Source organism: Chenopodium album, chromosome 8 (assembly GCF_948465745.1).
Source record: "Chenopodium album chromosome 8, dcCheAlbu1.1, whole genome shotgun sequence".
In the NCBI taxonomy this organism is placed as follows: domain Eukaryota; kingdom Viridiplantae; phylum Streptophyta; class Magnoliopsida; order Caryophyllales; family Amaranthaceae; genus Chenopodium; species Chenopodium album.
Window position 1 is genome coordinate 56,956,249 of NC_137841.1, and position 22,022 is coordinate 56,978,270.

Sequence of the window (22,022 nt, forward strand, 5' to 3'; positions counted from 1 at the left end):
CATCCATGAAAGTCCTTATGGCTTTAGCTTCTATTTATGACTTGCTTGTTCATCAAATGGATGTAAAAACAGCTTTTCTAGATGGTGATTTAGATGAGGAAGTGTACATGAGGCAACCGGAGGGTTTTGTTCTTCCTGGTAATAAAAGTAAAGTTTGCAAATTGGTTAAGTCTTAGTATGGATTACAATAAGCTCCAAAACAGTGGCATGAAAAATTTGATTCTGCAATTTTGTCACATGATTTTACTCATAATTTTGCTGATAGATGCATTTATTCTAAGTTTACAAAAGATTATGGAGTCATTGTATGTTTATATGTTGATGACATGTTAATCTTTGGGACGAATATAAAAGGCACTAATGAGACTAAGGAATATTTATCTTCTTGCTTCCAGATGAAAGATTTGGGTGAAATGGATACAATATTAGGAATCAAAGCTATAAAACACAGTCGGGGTTATGCTGATTAAATGCTTGATAAATTTAAGCATTTGAATATCAAAGAAGCCAATTCCCCTTATGATTCGTCATGTAAACTTGAAAAGAATAATGGTAGAGCAGTTGCTAAACTTAAGTATGCAAATGCAATAGGTAGTTTAATGTACGAAAATTTCACCAAATGCCCGTGAGTTATTTTTTTATTCGCCATATACCCATGAACATTTTCAAATTCACCGAATACACTTGAGTTTCACAAAAATATCACCAGATGCCCTTAATGATTAACGGCGGATAATTTCGTTAGTCCTTAAGGTTAATTATGCCACATGGCAGCATTTGGTTGGTTGTTTTTTTTAATAGATTAAATTACTTAATTAATTAAAAAAACTAAAAAAAAAAAAAAAAAAACTCACCCCAGCCCCCCTACCCACCAAACCAACAACCTGCGAGCGTCCGCTGGCGCCGGTGAACTCCTACCCCTAGCCGGAACCGGCGCCGGCACTCGATATTCGCCAGCAAGGCCAGCCCCCCCCCCCTTCCACCCTCGACACCCACTCCTTAATTCCCAAACCCCACGACAACATTTCTCCTCCCCTAAAACCACCCCATACGCTTATTTCTTCCCGAAAACAACCCTCGTCCCCTATCCCCCACCCTAAATCGACCCCCCCTCCTCTTCCCCCACCCTTAATTGGCCTACTTGTTGCGCCCTTAACCCCGGAAACACAACCTGAAAACCTAACCCCCAAATAGAAACCTTAAATTTTCGATTTGGGGGTTTTCCCGTTTGGGTTTTTTAGGGTTTCTATGTAATCCCCCGTATTTTTAAATATTTTATAAATGAAATTTTATTTTATCTATAATATTTATTTGTATTTTTCCGTAATTTAATTATAAAAGTTTCAAATTATTAATTTGGGTAAAAAAAAAAAAAAAAAAAAATTATTTTAGCACGAATTATTTTTGAACCTATATCCTACAATCCATGATCATAAAAACAAAGCCTAACCCATTGGTTTATTTAATTGGCCCATTATTTTCACAAGGCCTGATTCTACCCTACAATTCTCTCCTATAAATACCCCACGAATCCCTAAAAATTTCCCACACAAAAAGGTTAGTCATATTTTCTTTCTCCTTTGTTTTATTAATTTGTGTAATTATAATTATTGATTAATCGATTTTGATTTTATTGTTTGAAATTAATTTAACTAGTATCAAATTGTATTTTGATGATTAAACTTTATAATTTCAGATTTATAAATGTTATAATTTTCAGATTTTGTAAATTTTTATAACCTAGGGTTTTTAATCATTGAAAATCATGATTTTAGGGTTTTTATGAACAATTAATTTAGGGTTTTTATAGTAATGATGTTTTGAAATTTTGGTGATTATAACTACTGGTTAGTTTAACTTAATTCCAAATTATTTTGAACACGTAAATTCGTGTTTTAATTTTTAGATTTCCGTTCGTTAATATTAATCCCGTTTTAATCCCGATTAGGTTCTGAACTCATCCGATTTTGATAAAAAAAATAGTGTTTTCCATGTGGAAACAACGTTTTAAGAAAGACTCGTTACCTTTGGTAGTGAGAGCACCACCCTCTCGTGACCAAATTCAGCCTCTAAGTATGATTTTCGGCCAGTTTTTTATTTTTAACGAAGTTTTATTTATGCTTAAAATTTTATCCTTGAGTTTGATTAATATAATTAATTATGTTTAAAGTTAATTAAGCATAAATATATGTTTTTATTGAAGTTTTAAAAGATTTTTCATCATGATATATTGTTAGAAATTACTTGGGTTAGTAATATTAATTGTTCGTTGTTTTTTAGGAAGTGATTATTTCCTAGGAGACTTTTAATTGAGTATAAAAGTGATGTGTTGATAAAGTTTTGAAGGGTTTTTAATTAATCTAAAGTGCTGGAAATAGATTCTATGTACTACTTTTGATGTTATATAAAGAGCGTTTAATCACCCATTAAAAAGGGAGATTATTAGGGGTTTTAAAAAAATTTCAGATTTTAATTAAACTTTAAACTTGATGTAATTTCATGTATAAGAGTGTATTTTAAGATTTTTTATGAAGAAAATTTAAAGAACTATGTATAAGCCTTTAATTTTAACAAAAGGGAAGGTTTTAAAGTGTTGTTTAATTGGATTTTGAAGGTTTTTAAGTAAGTTAGTATTGCTGTAAATTTAATTGCTTGGGTATTCATTAAATTATTTTTGTTTTGTTTAGGGGAGGACTTTATAGAAGATGACTTCTAGTTAGTAAAGTGGCATACCAACTCGTGTATTCAAGGTACGTACGAGTTACGAAACCTTGCTTTTAGGTGGATGTTTAAGGACGGATCGAGAATTTAGTATAGGGATGACTGGGTTAAATTGTTTAGTTATACATTGTGAATTTTTGTATGACGTGCACTATTCTATATTGCAAGTATTGTTTATGCTTTAATTATGCAATGTGCGATTAGAGGCAAAGGTATGTGATTGGTGAAATGATTAATTTATTATTTATTCATGATTATGGAAACAGAAGGAGTAAAGGAAGAATTTAAGTCTTATATGACGAAGTTAAGTTTGTGGGGTGCCTAATGCACTCAAGGTGTTTATACACTGAAGTAGTTAAAGGATTTAATAATAAATGTTGCTTGTCACTAATAAATCAAGAATTTGACTTATTGTGTTGTTTACAAATGAGTCATCACCAAGTCTAAACTTGTAAATCACGTAAAGTGCAAGATGGATGAGCAATAAAACTCTAGATATGTGCACATCTGGAGTAATGACAATCAGGGGTTGGTTTTCTCGAGGCCGTCTGATCTACGAGTCTCTTATTTCAAATACTTTTCAAAACTAGGAGTTAGATGAGATCTCATTCTAGCTACGGTCACGGAGTTGCGCCCGTGGTCATTTGATGTTTATTGATGCTTCCGAAAGGAGGCATGGGGTTTTCTTTTATTGATGTTCCAAATGGAGCATTGGATGGACAACCTTGTCTATTGCTTAATCCAATGAATAAAATGAAATGAATTACCTATTATTAATTAGTGGAGTCTTAGTAATGTAAACAGTTGAGTCATGTGTTTGAGTTTATAATTAAATTGTATTCGATGATTGATTGTTAGTAACATGCTAGGAATTTCTTATTATTTTTCGTACCTTGTATATACTCAGCTTTGCTGATTGCTTGCTTTTGTGTGTCTTTTCTTTGGTCATGGCATTCGCCTTTCAATGACCCTGTAATGATCCAATCTTTACACTTGTAATATTGGGGAGCAGACTCATCACAGGTGTTTACATAGTTTGGACTTGCATCAAGGTGGTGGGATTTTGTATAGAGAGTTGGTTATTGTTTACAGTTTATTTCTTTTCATAAGTTTGAATTTATTTAAACTCTGGTTTTATTTATTTACTACTTTGTGGGGTTTTGAATAAGGGTCTTAATGGTTCCAAGTTGTAAGATTTAATTTGGTTTTGGTTATTGGTTTTGAAACTTATTTATAACTGAGTTAGTTTTTCCGCTGCTATTTTCTGATAAAGTCTTAACGTTTGAACACGTGGCGGTAGCATGCCAATAATTCTCTTGAATATTGTTCAGGCAGGGTTACAAGGTTCGCGGTACGTAGCCACGAACCGCGAACTGAGTCGCGCGTATCGGAACGCGGAACAAACGCGACTTGAGTCGCTAGGGTTCAGGGTAGCAACAAGGCGACCGGCGACTGAATGGGTTCAATGGTTTTTTGCGATATTTCCAATGCATTTTCTCTATCTTCTGGTTTTATATATCTTAGGAATTAGGAGTAGTTTTTTCTCTCTCCTCTCCTCTCCTCTCTCCTTTCTCCAGTAGTACTATTAAGCAGTACTATTAAGCCAGTAAGTTTATAATGTTGTTTTTATTTATATTTATTATTTATTTATTTGTACTACATAGGGTGGCGGCTAGGGTAATATTCCAAATGGGCTTAAATCTTTGGGCTTTATATTATATATATTATGTACTTTATTTTCTTAACCAACCCACATAAATTCAAGCTAAGATACAACTACGTTTTATATTATTTTCCAAATCAAAATCTTATTAATAAAAATCACCATATATTTTATTTATTTGGTTTCCAATCATACCGGATTCATCGCGGGTAGCGTGTCGCGTATCCGTTTCCGTACCACGTTTCGAATCGAATCGTGAACCTTGCAACATTGGTTCAGGGTCCTCACATGTTTAAAGAGAGAATTATTGGGGTGTTACATTCTAGGTGGCCGATTAAGGGTGGGGAACGGGAGGGGATCGATTTAGGGTGGTGGATATGGGACGAGGGTTGTTTCCGAGAAAACGTTGGCGGATATGGATGGTTTTAGGGGAGGAGAAAGGGTGTCGTGGGGTTAGGGAATTGAGGAGGGGGTGTCGAGGGTAGGGGATGGCCTACCACCGGCGTTGGTTCCGGCTTGGGGTGGGGGGCCACCAGCGCCGGCGGCCGCTGGCGAGAGGTCGGTTTGTTAGGGGAGGGGGTGGCTAGGGGGTGGGTTTAATTTTATTTTTTTTGTTTTTTTTATATTAATTAAGTAATTAATTAAAAGAGAACCATTTGCAGCATGTCACGTGGCATAATTAAGCTTAATGACTAACGGCGGGTCGGCGGAGTTAACCGCCATTAGTCATTAAAGGCATTTGGTGACATTTTTGTGTAACTCAAGTGTATACGGTGAATTTGAAAATTTTTATGGGTATATGGTGAATAAAAAATTAACTCATGGGCATTTGGTGAAAATTTAGTTTAATGTATGCATCTCATTGTACTAGGCCCGATATTGCATTTGCAGTTTGCAAACTTTCTAGATTTACTAGCAATCCTAATGTTGAACATTGGAAAGCTATTGGTAGAGTTTTTGGTTTCTTAAAGAGAACAAAAAATCTTAGTTTGCATTATAATAGAATTCCATCTCTTAAGGGTTTTTCAGATGCTAGTTGGATTACTAGCACCGGTGATAATAATCCAATAGTGGGTGGGTTTTTATGCTTGGTGGAGGTACTGTTTCTTGGGCTTCAAAGAAGCAGACTTGTATTACTCATTTCACCATGGAGGCTGAATTTTTAGCCTTAGCAGCAGCAAAAGAAGCAGAATTGCTAAGGAACATGTTATTAGATATAGAGTTGTGGCCACAACCAATGTCATCCGTTCTGAATTGTCTGTCTAAAGCATATAATAAGATTTATAATGGAAAATCTAGACATATTAGTTTAAGACATGCATATGTACGTCAGTTAAGGTCTTGCAATAATTTGGCAGATCCTTTTACAAAAGGATTACCAAGGGACATGGTGCAAACAATGTCCAAGGAAATTGGTTTGAAACCAATTATTTAATCAAGAACAACAGATCCCAACCTTTCCTATAGTACTACCCCTATATTAAAGGTTCAATGTGGTAAAAACAAGTTGTTTGTTGATGATATATTGATTATTGTTGAGTATAATTAATATATATGTGTAAGGGTGAGTTTTAGACTCTAAATGAAGTATCAAAGGTTATTTTTGTACTTCACCTATATGAACATATAGGAATGGTGTTGTTCCTAGCAAAAGTGTGTTTTTACTTTTGGAGATGTTCATGAATACTAGGATGAGCACATGGCCATAATAGTGCTACCATTTCTAAAAACATTTGGTTTAACAAAGTTGTGTGTGTAGAATTTCCGGCAATGACATTTAAGATTATGGTTCAAAGCTACATGCTACCATTAATTTTGTTGTTACTTTGAAAGTTTACACTAGGTGGAGGTTCAAATCGATAAGATACCTTCATTGATGCATAATTTGTTGGTTAAGAACATACACCAAATTTGAAGACTAAGTGGGGGATTGTTAGAGTAGTCTTCACAATAGGTGTTTTGTGAATGATGGGAAATTAGTCCTACATTGGTAAAATAAAAAGTTGGTTGTATAGGTTAGTCTATATAGCTTAAAATGTTGGGATGGAAGTCCCACATTGGTATAATAGAAGAAGTTATCTTGTTCAATTTTATTTAACATGTTGGGAAGAAAGTCCCACATTAGTTGAATAGAGGATGATAGCTTACTCTATTCTATTTAACTTGAAGTTGGGAAGAAATTCCCACATTGGTTAAATAGAAAAGTACAGCTTGAAGCTAGTCTATAAGTTACTTTATTCTATTTAACTTGATGTTGGGATGAAAACTCCCACATGAGTTAAATAGAAAAGTTTAGCTTGGAGCTAGTCTATAAGTTTAATATTTGGAGCAAAACAAAATTTTAACGGGAGTCATGGTTATGACCACGGGCCCGGTCGGGCGGGCTTTGCCCAATCGGGCGCGAATATAAACTTAGGAAAATAATATTTGCTCGCCCGAGTAAGCCCGATCAGGCGCGAGAGCAAATTTATTTTCTTTAGTGTAGATGGCCTGGCCCGATCGGGCGCGAGCGTAGTTAAAAGATTCGTCCGTTTATTTGCCCGATCGGGCAACTGTCAACAGTCACTTTCTTACGGTTAAATTGATTATGATAATAATGACTTTTCATTAAAAGTCAGATTATCTTAATTAATTATTTTAGGAAATAGTGATTCTTGGTTTAAAAGGTTATTCATTATATATAGTTAATTGCTCCAAAATTATAACTAACCTTTTTACTTTATCTTCTTATTTCTTATATATTCTTATTGTTCTTAAAGTGTTCTTAGGGAGTTCAATTACATTGCTTTAGTTGTTCTCGAACTTAGGGAAATCCTGGGAGCATATTAACCGGTAACCCATAGCAATCATAGTGGGGGGTTAAAATTGCTTTAAGGACAGTGTAAACACGTCCCTAATTCTTCATCCCCATAATTATTTTCTAACACACTCTCCATAGTGAATATCTCACTCACAACTTTAAAATAAAGTTTCATTAACGACCACTTGTTCCATACTCTTGATCATCATTTTAAAACCTGCAATTCTTTGCTATATACCCAAAGATATACCCAAAGTTGATAGCTGAAGGCTTGAAGCATTTAGGTTTTCCCTTATGCCAACAATCTTTTTCCTCATGACCGATCTTATGAAAATTGTTGAATTAGAGAGATTTACCTTTCTTTTTGTGGTAAGATGACTAAGCCAATAGGCCACCTCCAACTCTATCACCATCTCCATTTTTCATACTTCTTTGATACGTAATGAATTGATTAACTCCGAAAATGTCAACTTTGAGAAATAGTTAGTACTACCTCTGTCCCCTATTAAAAGCCCATTTCTCCCCAATGTCTGTCCTTATTTAAAAGCCCCATTTTTCCTTTCAGTTGAATTCATCATCCACTAACTTATATTTTTATTCACTTTTAATCAACAAAACCCCTTAAACCCCACCATATCTTCTCTCTTTCCCTTAATACAATAAAATATATCAACTACTTTCTTTATTCAACTTTAATCAACAATAGCCCATCAAAATGAATCTTCTAAATCTATGTGCCTAATGAAATAGGGCTTTTACATGGGATGGAGGGAGTTTCTTCAATGGAACAAAGATAAATTTCATACCTTTTCAATAAACTGACAAGAAGTTTTCCACTACTCTTTGACTGTCAAATTCTCTTCCAATGATGGACATTAGCCAACTACCGTATTCCAAGGTACCTTCACTATTTTTCATCCTCGTCATCTCAAACTCTCTCTTAAGGTTCAAAATTGCATTTGTTTGATTTAATGATTTCCAGTGCTTCGGAGCTTAGTATTTTAGTTTCTTTAATTTTAGTATAACTAGGAATTAACGTGAGTCTTAATTACTTAGTCAATTGTAATGTTTATACTTAGTTGAGAATTGAGATATTGTACAGTGTAGTAGTTGTGATATGTTATCCTTATTTAAAGCTTTGTAATCTCCAACACACATGTGAGTGGAAGTGTTATCTTGCAAATTAACACGGGATTAAGGGTATTTTTAGTTTTTAGGTGTTTAGAGAGCCACAAGGGCAGACGGTGAGAATCGATCCCAAGATCTATTAGAACCGAGAGGGAAGCTCTAACCACTTGAGCTATCCCTCACTCTTGAATTAAGGATATTTAGTACTATTATCATAAACATTGATTATTGGTTGATATTAATGTTTGATGCATCACATTTCATACACGTGAAAATTAATCAGCACCTATTACCAACAAAGGGGTTGTACCTCAAGGGAATGAGTACTTGGCATTATTGTATGAATGAAGAAAAAGAAATTTTTCTACATTGTTAAGAAATTTGAGGTGTTTGGGTGTAAATATCACCACTAAGGTGTACAAGAGATGTAAGATCAGCTAGGTGTATGTATTGGTAAATATATGAGAGATAAGCAAAACCATGGGAATGTATGTAAAAAAGTAAAATGTTTTCTCGAAAGTATGTATATCCATGCTTTCAAATGAAAACAACAAACACTACCAAGTACCCAGATTATCTAGACCAACGCTAAATCATGCTGGGCATACTCTATTACACTTAAAGTTGTGCACTAAAAATGTGTGTGAAAAAAGGAGATTTGTGAGCATAAAGAACAGGAAATAGCTTACACATTTTGAGCATAGAGTGATAGTCATGTATTGAGCTATAGACACATCGTTGTACGTTGTACCTATTCTTTGTGATAATGAAGTTATAGGTATTTTTAGTGAATGACATTATATATAGTTGAGTGTTATATTACAAATCTGATTTCCATAAGTGGGACCACCAATTATTTGTTGCAAGAGAATCTGAAGGCTGCTGAAACAAGACCGAGAACTGTATTATCAACAGCCTACCAAGCCTAAGATTACTTGAGGCAGGAGATGTTTCAAAGCTTCAAATCACAACAGGCCAGTTTTGCAATTGGGCCTAGCACCTAAGTTTCAGTACTCTGAGCGCTGTTGGACTCCTTATTTGCTTGGTGTGAATGTCAATTTGATTCTGTTTTACAGATAATCATTTTCCCCTTTTAAGAAAGTTTGGTTTATTTGACAATTGAGCTCTAAGATTATTAGAGGAGGCCAGATATTTTATTATTTGGAAAATTAATAAATCAGATTTTATTTTTTTATTACCAAATTTGACATGCTGCATAAGAAGCTGAAAACATTACCTTATTCCCCATTACAGAGTTTAATGATCTAATACCACGTCTTGTATTAGCATCATCCAATACATCATCATGAAGAAGGCTTGCCACCTAAAAGAACAAAAGTGTCCCAGTTAAGCCAATAGATGATACCCATTTCAATCATAAATACTAAGATTTCTACACATTAATAGTTAAGAGAATGCCTTAAGGTCCAGCTAATACAAAATTTGGTAAATCATCAATAGATCAAATACTTAGAATACTCAAGCATGCATTCCTGTACAAAAGATAAAGCTTACAAAAAGGTATGCTACAGCTTGCATAGTTGAAAAACGAGGGACAACAAATGTATCAAGTAAAGCAGAAAGAAGATAATGTTATATTGAGAGTTTGGGACCAATACAATTTAGAATCAAACTTACAATGTCAATTCTATACCAGCATAACAAAACAATAACAGAAACAGAGACAATATGGAGATAGACCAATTGATATAATTAGAGCTCATGTTACTAAAAAAAAATGAAAACAGTTTCCAAACGCTGAAAAAAAATGGTGTTAGGGAGTGCGTGAGAAGGGGGGAGGGGGAGGGGGGGTGTAATAGCATACTTAATACTGAATGTCTAGCCGATAGAAAAAATGGCAATTAAAGTAAATTCAATAGCTTTAGCACATTCATCATAACATCCCTCTCTTTTCCATCCTCTCTCTCTCGGAAACTCTATATCATCAACTGAATATTAAAATCAAGCAGAATGCTACATTCTCTTCAGAACCCAATGCACATCAATAAAAGTATCATAAATAAGAATATCAAAATTGCATACCCCGAATATCAAAATGCTGCATTCTCTTCAGAACCCATAACGCCTGCAACACTTTTCTTTTCAAGTAGACAACTAATTTTTGAGTTTCAAAGGATGTGAATTGAGGTTGAAATATAAAGAAAATTATGGCTCCAATTTTACTTTTTTCTCTTAATTTTGTCGATGTATCTTTAATATATACTTGATGTATCTATACCAAATTCTTGATATATCTGGATTTCTCACGCTTCTCACCTTATGTTCCCTTCTCAACAGATCCTAACCTATATTTATATAATTTTTTTTTTTTTTTTTTTTTTTTGGGGGGGGGGGGGGGGGGGGGGGTTGATATTCTTGCTGACGTTGTTTTGCATTAGTATTTATATTCTTCTGAGTGCACAATAAGCATTATGCACTTAAGTTGGCGAACAAGAGGTAAGACTATAAGGACTTATAGGCTTATAGGATTATGAAAAAGTTATGGATTAAAAAAAACCTTTTGGAGAAAAGTAAATTGAGAGCTAGCATTAAAATTAAGAGTTAGCCTTAGGTTAATGTGATGAGAACCATAACACTAAATCTCGGACATCTATTATCATTCACTTCTCACATACATAAGAATGAAGAAAATAAAGGAAAGGAAAGCTTCTTCAATGGCCAAAGATTGTGACAAGGAGTAGGACCCCCCTCCCCCTCTCTCTCGGCGCCTTGAGTACCAATTTTCTAGCATTTGACCCTAACGTGGGCCCAAAGTGTAAGTTTTTCATTACAAAATTTGTAGATCTTTGATATAGGTTACCCAAAAGCTTTCCACAGTTCACAGCTATATCGACTTACTGATTTGTCTCAAAAGTACCCTGAACTACATACACCATGTGTTACAGGCTTAAAAAAATTTAGAGAGTAAAAGTCAACATATATACACACAATTTACTTGACACCATAATTCAGCATCCATTTTGGTAACTTGAACTTTGAGAAACTAACAAAACAATTAACAAAAATGCACATAACAATGTCGAGGAAAGTAAAAGAAATAGAAAAATATACACTTACATGGATCATTTCTGTGATCTCAGCAATGCACTGTTGTCTTCTACGAAGCGGTGTTTCCAAATAATCAAGTGATGGTCTATCGGACATGTTCAAAGCTGTTGCCATCAACAATAAAACCTGTACACTTCAATTTCTTAGAAATAATATATGGAGAGATAAGAAATTAAGACAAAATTTTCAAATGTCAAAACTTTTAGCCAAACTGACAATAAAAATCTACCATAAATACAGGAGAGGTAAAAATCCAGTGTCATAACATTATACTGTTTCACAAACGCCACAACAAGCAAGCATGACGTTCGAAGAACAGTTTTATTCCTTTTCTGAAAAGGCAAATTATACATACTATGACAGATTAAGAGTAAGTCATGTCAGAATATCAGTAACGTAGACAAATCATCAACACACCTTAGTTAACTACACATATCTATCAAATTTTCAAAGAAAAAGAAAATGTCATAAATTGTCACGTGTTTGAGGACTATCTAGACAAACTCTCAATTTCCAATGAAACTATTGACATCATGCCACTCATCCTTGTAGTTCATGTTACATAATATATATATATATATATATATATATATATATATATATATATATATATATATATATATATATATATATATATACACACACACACACATACTGTGGGACGAAAGCGCTTTCCTTCAACTCCAATTTTGAAGAAATATTCAGCAGCAAATGCCAACTTAGGGACCTGAAAGAAATCGGTACAATGAACATCAGATGCCCATTCTTTAGTTGCCTTATTTGATTCAAACATTATTTATTTATCACAAAAGATGAGTAACTATTGCACCTCTGTGACTACCATTGACCGCAATCTATCAGCTACGAGTGATAACTCATCAGAAACAAGGGAAAAAGGATCTGATCGGACCTGCAAAAGTAATTTAGCAAGTTTCAGTGGAGAAATAAAATTACATACAATGTTAAACCATAATTGAAATTTTGAAATTAAAAGCCTCTTCAAAAGAATGATACCATTTGACCAAAAGATGAAAATTTAATATTCCCTTTAGAACAACAAAATATTTCACGTGCACACCCATCAACTACCGGCTTACATGAAAATTTTCAATTCATCAACTAGTTTGCATATAAGGTTGGGTTTAAGAAATAAAACTTGCATCAAAAAATAACTAGTGTCCCACTACAACATAGTGCCCCTTATGGCATGAGTACATAATTGCTTAGTTTAGACCATACAATATCATATCTTTTTATTTGTGTTTACTTATTGCAAAATATACTTATTCCGTTGCTAAAAATTACTGAAATTTTATTTTTACGAAAGTACGCATAAATTAAAATCTAATGATATCCACAACAACAAGGCTCAGTTCCAATCTTTTTTGGGTTAGCTAACAAGAATTGTATTAAGGAGTCATCCGCGAAATAATGGAACAGATAGAACAGTGATAAAATGTAAGTGGAAAAAAATGGGAACACACACATCAAAAAACGAGCACAATTAAAAAAAATAATAAATTGGATTTGAGAAAGATTTATGAAAAAGGGCCCAGGTTAGATAAAAAAAAATTGAAGGAAAACATGGGAGCAAAAATCTTAACAGAAGAAAATAATTAGAGTTTGCAAAACACAAAAATCAAGGAAAAAGAGAAGAAAAAAAAAGTAAATGTATGGGCTTGAGATTCAATGAAAAGCTTCATAAAATGAAAAAAATGAGAAGGATGAATGTACATATAAATTCTACTAAGTGCAAATTCAATTTCAACTTGTTAGAAGTATGGGTTAATGAAAATTATGCACATTATGTACAAAAATATGCACATTGAATTACAATAAACTTTTTTGGACATTTAGTTCATAAAACATGCATTTTCAGTAGAAAACATATGCACATAAAACCCTTCTCGTTATAGTCATGACATGTCCTCGGAGTAGATTTTCTCCCTACAGTTTGCCTTATCCAAGGCCCTCACTCAATCCCTAAAAGACACATTTCACTCTCAATCACTCAATCCCTACTCTTACAACTCCCATCTCTTTGACCCTCTTATAGCCAAACCATCTTAGTTGATTTTTCCTCTTTTTTTAGTTATCTCATCCCATAATTGATTATTTCTTCTATAGCCACATACACATCTCCACCCCAATCAACTTATGAATGTGACAATGTATCACTGCCCAACATTCCAAACCATATAATAATGCAGGCTAATGGACATGCGGTGAAATTTTTCCTTATAGTGGGTTCCATAATTACACTTTGTAGCACTCTTCCACTTCAACCAACCTACTTTGTTTCTATGAGCAACATCTCCATCTAATTTTCCATCTTGAAATAATAAATACTAGATATCGAAATAAATCTAAACATTAAAAAAAAATCTCCCATCCATTTGCCCTGCCACTTATTTCTAACTCTACTAAAACTACATTTTTAATATTCCGTCCTATTTCTAATTTGCCTAAAGCCTCAAGTTTGCTTCACAATGCAATAGACCCTGTGAGACCCAGTGGTCGTCACCTACTCCACTAAAGGTCTGTTATCATTGACTCAACTCACCTGAACTGAACTTATTAGAACTGAGCTGAACTGAAATGAATATTTTATAAAAGAAGGAAATTAGGAGCTGAACTGAACTGAACTTATTAGAGCTGAACTCAACTGAAATGAACTGAAAATAATCGTATGAGAACAGGCCCTAAGAGGATCACTAACAAACCTCTGACTACAGCAGCCAAATGCACCCACCACAAGCAACACGGAACAGATGGCAGCAAATGATGGGAAAGACAGCAGCACAGTAGACAAAATCAGCAACCAGTAGTAATCATCAAGGGAATTGCTTGTACATATAAAAAGGGGAGAGAGAGATTGATGAGGTAGGTAATTTGTGAGTGAGTTTTGTGGAGATTGGTAACCTAAAGTTACCCTAGGAGAGTGGTGGGCTAAACCCACCGTTTGTAAGAAACTTTTGGCTTGAACATTTAATCAAAGATTCAATCTTTCTCCCTCAAATATTGTGATTTGTGTCTTTAGTTTGAGAACTAATTTGTGTCTTTTAGTTTGAGAGCTGATTTTTGTCTTTAGTTTGAGAATTGATCTGAATCCATTGCAAGTGATTAGCTTTCTGGATAGGTATGAGGAAGATGGTGGGAGAATATGTGCGGAGATGTGCGACCTGCTGGCAGGACAAAGCATCTCAACTAAGCTGAGGTCTTACCAGTGCCTACAGCCATCTGGGAAGACTTATCATTAGATTTCATCAAGGGCTTACCGAGGTCTAAGGGTTTTGACACAGTGTTGGTAGTTGTGGATAGGCTCTCAAAATACGCTCACTTTTTTGGGTTGAAACATCCCTTTAATGTCATGATTGTAGCGGAGGTTTTCATTAAGGAATGGGTTTCCCTCTTCTATTGTGTTGGGCAGAGATAAGGTTTTTGTGAGTCACTTCTGTAATGAGCTGTTCAAGTTGCAAGGGTCTGAGTTGAAGAAAGTACAGCCTACCATCCACAAACGGATGGTCTTAGAGACCTACTTGAGATGTTTTGCAGGAGAGAAAACCAAGCAGTGGGCTGCCTGGTTAGCCTGGGCAGAATTCTCTTATAACACTGCCCCTCACATCTCTTCAGGGATGACTCCTTTTAAGGTACTCTATGGTCGGGATCCGCCCAAATTGATTAAGGTGGGAGCAGACGACAGTGGGGTGCTTGGATGAGTGGTTACAAGAGCGGGACTTCATGATTGATGAGTTGCGTGTGAATTTACTTATGCTGGCAAAAAGAGGAGGGGAGAAGAATTTCAGGTTGGAGAGGAGGTATACTTGAAAATCAGACCATATCGCCAGCACACCTTGGCTAAGAGACACTTTGAGAAACTTGCTGCGAGGTACTATGGGCCATTTGCAGAGGTACAGCGTGTAGGCAAGGGCTTGCTCTACCCCCCCCCCCCCCCCCCCGACTGTCAATTACACCCGATATTTCATGTATCCCAATTGAAGAAGTGTGTTGGCAACCACCCTATACCTCAGCAATTAACCCTGGAATTAATAGCTGAACCAGAAGAGGTCCTGGAAAAAGAAACAAGGCAGAGAGGTGGTGACTGAACACTGAATTTTTGATCAAGTGGAAAAAAATTGCCCCTGTTTGAAGCAACTTGGAAAGAAGCAACAATGGTGCGTGATCGTTTTCCCTCCCTTCACGTTGGGACTTCTAGGCGGGGGAGATGTAATAGACCCTGCCAGTGGTCCTCACCTACTCCAGGAGGAAGGAATGCACTAAGAGGATCGCTAACGGACCTCTGACTACAGCAGAGCAGCCAAATACACCCACCCCAATAGCAATTGATGGGAAAGAGAGCAGGACATAAGACAAAATCAGCAGCCAGTAGCAATCATCTAAGGAATTGCTTGTACATATAAAAAGGGAAGAGAGAGATTGATGAGGTAGGTAATTTGTGAGTGAGTTTTGTGGAGACTGGTAACCTAAAGTCACCCTAGGAGAGTGGCGGGCAAAACCCACCATTTGTAAGAAACTTTTGGCTTGAACATTTATTCAAAAATTCAATATTTCTCCCTCAAATATTGTGATTTGTGTCTTTAGTTTGAGAACTGATCTGAATCCATTGCAGTATCTTACTCAATACTTCATCATAGGTTTCTTTTCCAAATCAATACAAAACATGTGTAAACCATTCTTCTCTATTAGTTGTCTCATAACATGAATGACCTCCATCATTGATTTCCCATACAAAAAGCTAAATTGATTATCCTTGATCTTCACACCTACTTTTAATCCAATGTCATTTCATATCCTTATTTGATAATTTTGTTTTTTCTTGAAGGTTAGTATACAAATAAGGTCAAAGTTTAGTCTAATTAGGAAAATAAATCACACCAGAGATGAAAAGTAAAAATTCGGATTAGATGAGCTGAACATAGCCTATGTCTCTCAAATCATTATAATGACTAAAAATAGTAAATTGGACAGCACTAATCATCCCTATGCTATACTAAAGACTAAAGAGCCTTTTAAACAAAGGTTTCACTTATGTGATGCTTTACTTCAATGACAAGATTTTTTCTTACTGATGGACTCATCTAGGGAGTTCAATAAATTACATCGCAAGAACAAGTACCTGAGTGTCTCACTATTAGCAGAACACTGGACACATATGAGGAGATATCATCTTTGATTGTTTTAAAGTTGTGAGGTCTCACCGTCGTCATTAATTAACAAGTTTTTGCTAAATGTATTTTCATAGATACATAGCCATCCAAGTATTCAAATTCCATACATTAGCAATCTATTCAAATTCTAAGGACGGTAACTCTCCACCTATCCGCATCTTTCATTTTGGTTGTTATTAATAAAAAATGAATGCCATTATAGTATAAATTTAACCACCTCCACCCTAAAAAGATGCAACCCAATCCAGCAAGCAAAGAGATCGTTGCTTTGTGTTCATTAAAATTAAAACAACATTTTGGCTCCGGAAGAGAATAGTAGCTTCACCTTTTGATTATTCATGTTATCTATACTTCAATATAGTGACTCCTACGATTGGTGTAGTAACAAGTGACTAAAATTATTTGTGATTCCTAATGTCATTCTTGAACAACCCTTTGAATTTGTATGAACTTATTAATCCTGAAATAAGTAAATTATAAGGTGAAATCAATATAATTTACGTCTTAGCAAGAGGAAACAAGTAGCGAGTGTGATAAATTTGGAAGTTGAATCTGCAAAAGTCACACCTAACCTCAATTGTAGACGTTGCAACATGATGTATATAATGTCTTGCATCATCACGAAAGAATCTCCCAGATGTATTTTCCGTAAAACCCCAGATATACTACACATAGAAAACAATGCGAAAGTCGCGGGATTACCAACAATATCTACAATACTTGACCTATGCAAAAAATATGAATACCCATTTACCTTAGACAACATTGAAGAAGAATTGATAATGGCGTTAGAGTTGCATAACAATTGATGATATGTAGCAACAGCTGAATATCGAAACTGATTCAACCCAGTTCTTGAAATCTGGGAACATCCTCTTGAGAACAACATGGTTTAATTCTAATGCCAAATCAAATCAAGCTTGAAATGAGTGACAATAATTAAATTAACGATTAACAATAAAATGTGAGATTAATGTTGGATGATTTAAAAAAAAAAAAAAAAAGAAGAAGAAGAAGAATACATGCAATGTTACCTGAGAAAGCTGGTTGAATGGAGAAGTCAGATGGTAATGGAGAGAGAGTGGGAAGGGTGCAGCGTAACCGTTGAAATAACTTTGAAGGGGATTTTGTCTTTTCACGTTAGAGCATTTTCACATCAGCTCCTAATATCTTTTTCTAATAAAATATTTATTTCAGTTCAGATTTTATAAATTTAGTTCATATCTAATAAGTATAATTCAATTCACTTCAGTTCAGTTCATTTCAGTCAATAAAAAAAGAGCCCCTTATAGAGGAAGTTAGGTTTGAGACTTTGAGTTTCGTTTGGTAATGGAGAGAGAGTGGGAAGGGTGCAGCATAAACGTTGAGATAACTTCCGCTATTTCACCAAATGCCACTAGTACTTACAAAATTCACCGAATGCAATCAAAGTTTTCAATATTCACCAAATGCTAATACAATGACACCTCGTGCCACTAATAGCATATGAACGTTAGTTTTCCGTTAATGCAATTCTTATTTCACCAAATGTCATTACTTTGGAAAATTATTTCAACAAATACCATTACTTTTTAAAATTAATACACAATAATTATTTATTTTAATGGAATAAAAATAATACTTTTTTCAATTTTCGTGACAATTATTGTTCGGGTAAGGTTTTGGGGGTCATTTTGACCCTATATGGGTACAAATTAAACTCGAAATTGGCAAAAAAAAAAAAAAAAAAAAAAAAAAAAAAAAAAAACGTAAATACCCCATTTCGCATTTTTTCCGTAAAAAAAATTACAATATCAACATACAAAACGGGGCATATGTGTTATTTTTTAGTCAATTCCGAGCTTAATTTATTCTCATAAAATATCAAAATGACCCCCAAAACCTTACCCGATCAATTTTGATGGTTAAAAAATAACGACACGCTAATCGAAATATTTTTCAACACACAAAACAAAGCATTTACGTTATTTTTTGTCAATTCCGAGCTTAATTTGTTCCCATAAAGTTTCAAAATGATCCCCCAAAACTATACCCGAGCAATTTTTGCCACGAAAATGAAGAAAAAAATATATTATTTTTATTAATTAAAATAAATAATTAAAATGAACTAATCATATTTTTGACACTTGTCAAGATTTAATCTTAATGGCTAACGGAGTTAATGGCCGTTAGTCATTAATGGCATTTGGTGAATTTTTTAAAAACTCGATGGCATTTGGTGAATTTTGAAAACCTTATGGCATCTAGTGAATTTTTTAAGTACTCAGTGGCATCTGGTGAAATAGCCGATATAACTTTGAAGGGGATTTTTCAAAGAGTTTAGGATCTGTTCTCATCAGATTATTTTCAGATCAGCTCCTAATATCCTTCTCTCATAAAATATTCAGTCCAGTTCAGTTCAAATCAGATCTAATAAGTTCAGTTCAGTTCAACTCATTTCAGTCAATGAGAACAAGCCCTTAGAGAGGGAGTTAGGTTTGAGACTTTGAGTTTCGTTTAGTTTCGCTCTTTCTTTCAGTGCTTCACGTGTTTTGCGTCCGCCACTGGGGATTTATATGACACGTTAGCTTGAACTCGCGACTCCCAAAATACCCCAAAACCACCCCCTCCATAATCCTTCAGCTGCTCATCGGCCAACCTCCCTACTCGATTCATTTCCCTGGCCCCTTACCGCTGCCTTCTTCTAATCTTGGTGGTGGCGTCTCGGCCCGGGCTGATCACTGGTGTTGGTGGTCGTGACTCAATTAGATTAGCCAGTAAGTCAGACCATCATTGTTGTTGTTGTCCTTTATGTGTTCTGCTCTTGTTAAGTTTTCTGTGGATTTGATTAAGTTTTTTTTCGTGAAGCACTTAGTTTATTTCCCTTTCTTTAGCAGTTGTGCCCAGTTTATCTTCCAAATAAATTTGTTTATCTGAGGGTATAATCGTCTTTTCAAGTACTGATATGTCTATTTTATATAGTGATTTACCCCCGTCCCTTGGTCATAATTAGTAGTGTTTTGACAGGGTAAAGTCGTATCCCCTAATCAAAAATAATTCCTAAGTCCTCTAACTAAAGTAGATAGGGAAGTAGGGTCGATCTCCACAGGGAAACAAGTCTTTTTACTCCTAATTAATTATTATAATCTAAATTATCTAAGTAACCAATATTTATATTCGAATAAGAAACTAAACTACTAAGATTGAGAATAGAGAAAAAGCAATATACGAAAGGATCTAGGGTATAGGTTCACCAATAAATAATACTCCAGGGTAAAACATAGTAATCAATCATTGACATTGCATAAATAACACGATTAACAGGCTCTCGCAATTTACTAATCACCATAGATCTAACAGGCTCTCGCAATTTACTAGATCTAAGTTCTTATTGAAAATAGCCTTTAATATCAAATTAACATCTGCTCGATTCATCAATTTAATATTGCTATACTTTTACAAGCCGCAATTGTAAAACGTTATAACAATTCAATAAGAAATTATCATGCAATACCAATAATCAATAATAGTCAATCATCAATGCATCAATTAACCAGATTGTAAAGGGCTTTCGCTACGTATTACAATCACACAATTAATTTACCGGTATTAAATCTCATCTCTCGAATCTCGACTTAACCATTTATAAATTAATCTGCCTATTGAAACTAGACCTAAACATTAATTCTCATCTGTCGAATCTCGAATCAATTTTGTTAAACTCATGCATAAAAGATAGGCCTAATCTAGTCACAGAGCATTAAATCAATCAATAGGAAATTAATCTAGCATTGATAATTAACAACAATAAATTACCCCTTCATATTATTTATGGATCCCCATAAACCCTAGAAATAAAACTACTCACACATATTAAAAACTAAACTAATCAAAGCAATAAAATAAGTCATGATGAAAGGAAATAAGATTAAGAGAAGAGAAATCGTTACCAAACTAATTTGTATTAATGGAAATAATCAAGAACAAGGTTTTAGAGAAAAGTTAAGAGAGAGAAAAATCCTAAGTAGAGAGAGAAAGTCTAAGAAAGAAGATAAACAAAAATCCGTACAAAATCGTATATAAACGTTTCCTAAAACAAAAGTTAAGCCTAAACTAATCAGGTCTCTTAAAAACGCGCGCCCGATCGGGCGCGCCTTTTTCTTCGCGTTCCTTCCCATCAGCGTCGCCCGATCGTGCTAGAGGCTCGCACGATCGGGCGCGCTATAGCACGCTCAGCAACAAAGCCTTGCCGCGCCCGATCGTGCTAGAGGTAGCCCGATCGGGCGATTGCTTCACTTTGAGGCTTGGACTTCGATTGGGCTTGATTTCTCGGCCCAATTCGGGTTTCCTCCTCGGGTCTTGAATACTTGGTCCAAATACCTCGGGATCCCAATTACCGAGCCCTTAATCACCGGCTCTCACCGATCTTGGGCTCCAAAAGTGGTCGTGTCTTTCTAGCTTCCGTAGTTGATCCATAAAGCCCGGGAAAATGCTCCAAGAGTGCAATTTCCAGTAAAAATACAACTAAAACTGCAAAAACACTAGAAAACATAAATTAGTAATAAAAGTGGCCCGAAAGAGCCAAAAGTACTAATAACGACCAAGGGACGGGGGTAAAACACTATATAAAATGGACATATCAAACTCCCCCAAGCCAAACTTTTGCTTGTCCCTAAGCAAAGATCTCATCAATGAATCAATAAATATGCTTCACCCCAAAAAGTAAAAATCAAGCACAAACGATTCAGGGTAAATCAAATAAACATGCTTCAAAGTCAACCAATCAAATCCATCTAATTACCAATCTCCCTAACAATTGTCAAATAGAGCAAACCACGAGAGCATATAGAATTCAAGACTAGTGCTCACACACTCAACTCTCATTTATGTGGCGAGTAAAAGATGTACTCGATCGCTCTCCATCCAACCCCCTTTAGGTGAACAATGCCCTCCCAACTCACACTCTCGTGTGTATAAAACAATGAACGCTCAATCCTACTAGTCGACTCGAAATATGCCAAGTCATAACTTGCATTGATAAACAACACTTTCACATTCATACAATTCTATGCACAAAGGTCGGAAGGTCTTTAAACCTTGTAATGTAAGGCTAGGGTAAAGGGTAGTATAAATTTGGGAATAAGTGAGACAAAATCTATGCTTAAAGGAGTCATATCCTAATAAAACCCATGATCAAAATAAATAATGATCATACATCTCCTACATAACCAACTCTAGCATCAACCAAATATACTCCAATCACAATAAATAAACCCAACTCTTACAATTTCACTCATAAGATATAATAATGAAGAAGTAGAGTGAATAAACAAACTTTATTTTCCAAACTTGAATTTTTCATTGAGGCTCAAAATTATTTTTCTTTTATCAACCTCCAACTAGAACATTTGAATATTTTTTTCCTTTTGAAGTTCACTTATTTTTTCAACATATTTTTCTTGAACTTCTCTTT

The 22,022-nt window shown here is 34.9% G+C and overlaps 1 protein-coding gene across 3 annotated transcripts in view; it reads right to left on the bottom strand.

The window, feature by feature from the left end:
• Positions 1–17,719, bottom strand: part of LOC145641889 (solanesyl-diphosphate synthase 1, mitochondrial-like) — a 29,845-nt gene extending 12,126 nt beyond the window's left edge. For 2 of the 3 annotated variants that reach the window (XM_081692913.1, XM_081692914.1), the window contains exons 1-7: positions 17,605–17,719; positions 17,325–17,468; positions 17,143–17,235; positions 12,211–12,291; positions 12,037–12,108; positions 11,391–11,507; positions 9,550–9,636 (exon numbers count right to left, since the gene is read on the bottom strand). In XM_081692913.1, the coding sequence (XP_081549039.1) occupies positions 9,550–9,636; positions 11,391–11,507; positions 12,037–12,108; positions 12,211–12,291; positions 17,143–17,235; positions 17,325–17,459 (585 nt within the window). In that variant the 5' untranslated portion in view covers positions 17,460–17,468; positions 17,605–17,719. Of the gene's footprint in view, positions 1–9,549; positions 9,637–11,390; positions 11,508–12,036; positions 12,109–12,210; positions 12,292–17,137; positions 17,236–17,324; positions 17,469–17,604 lie in introns of those variants that run through there. The other variant, XM_081692915.1, reaches the window with a different exon arrangement.
• Positions 17,720–22,022: the final 4,303 nt, after the last annotated feature.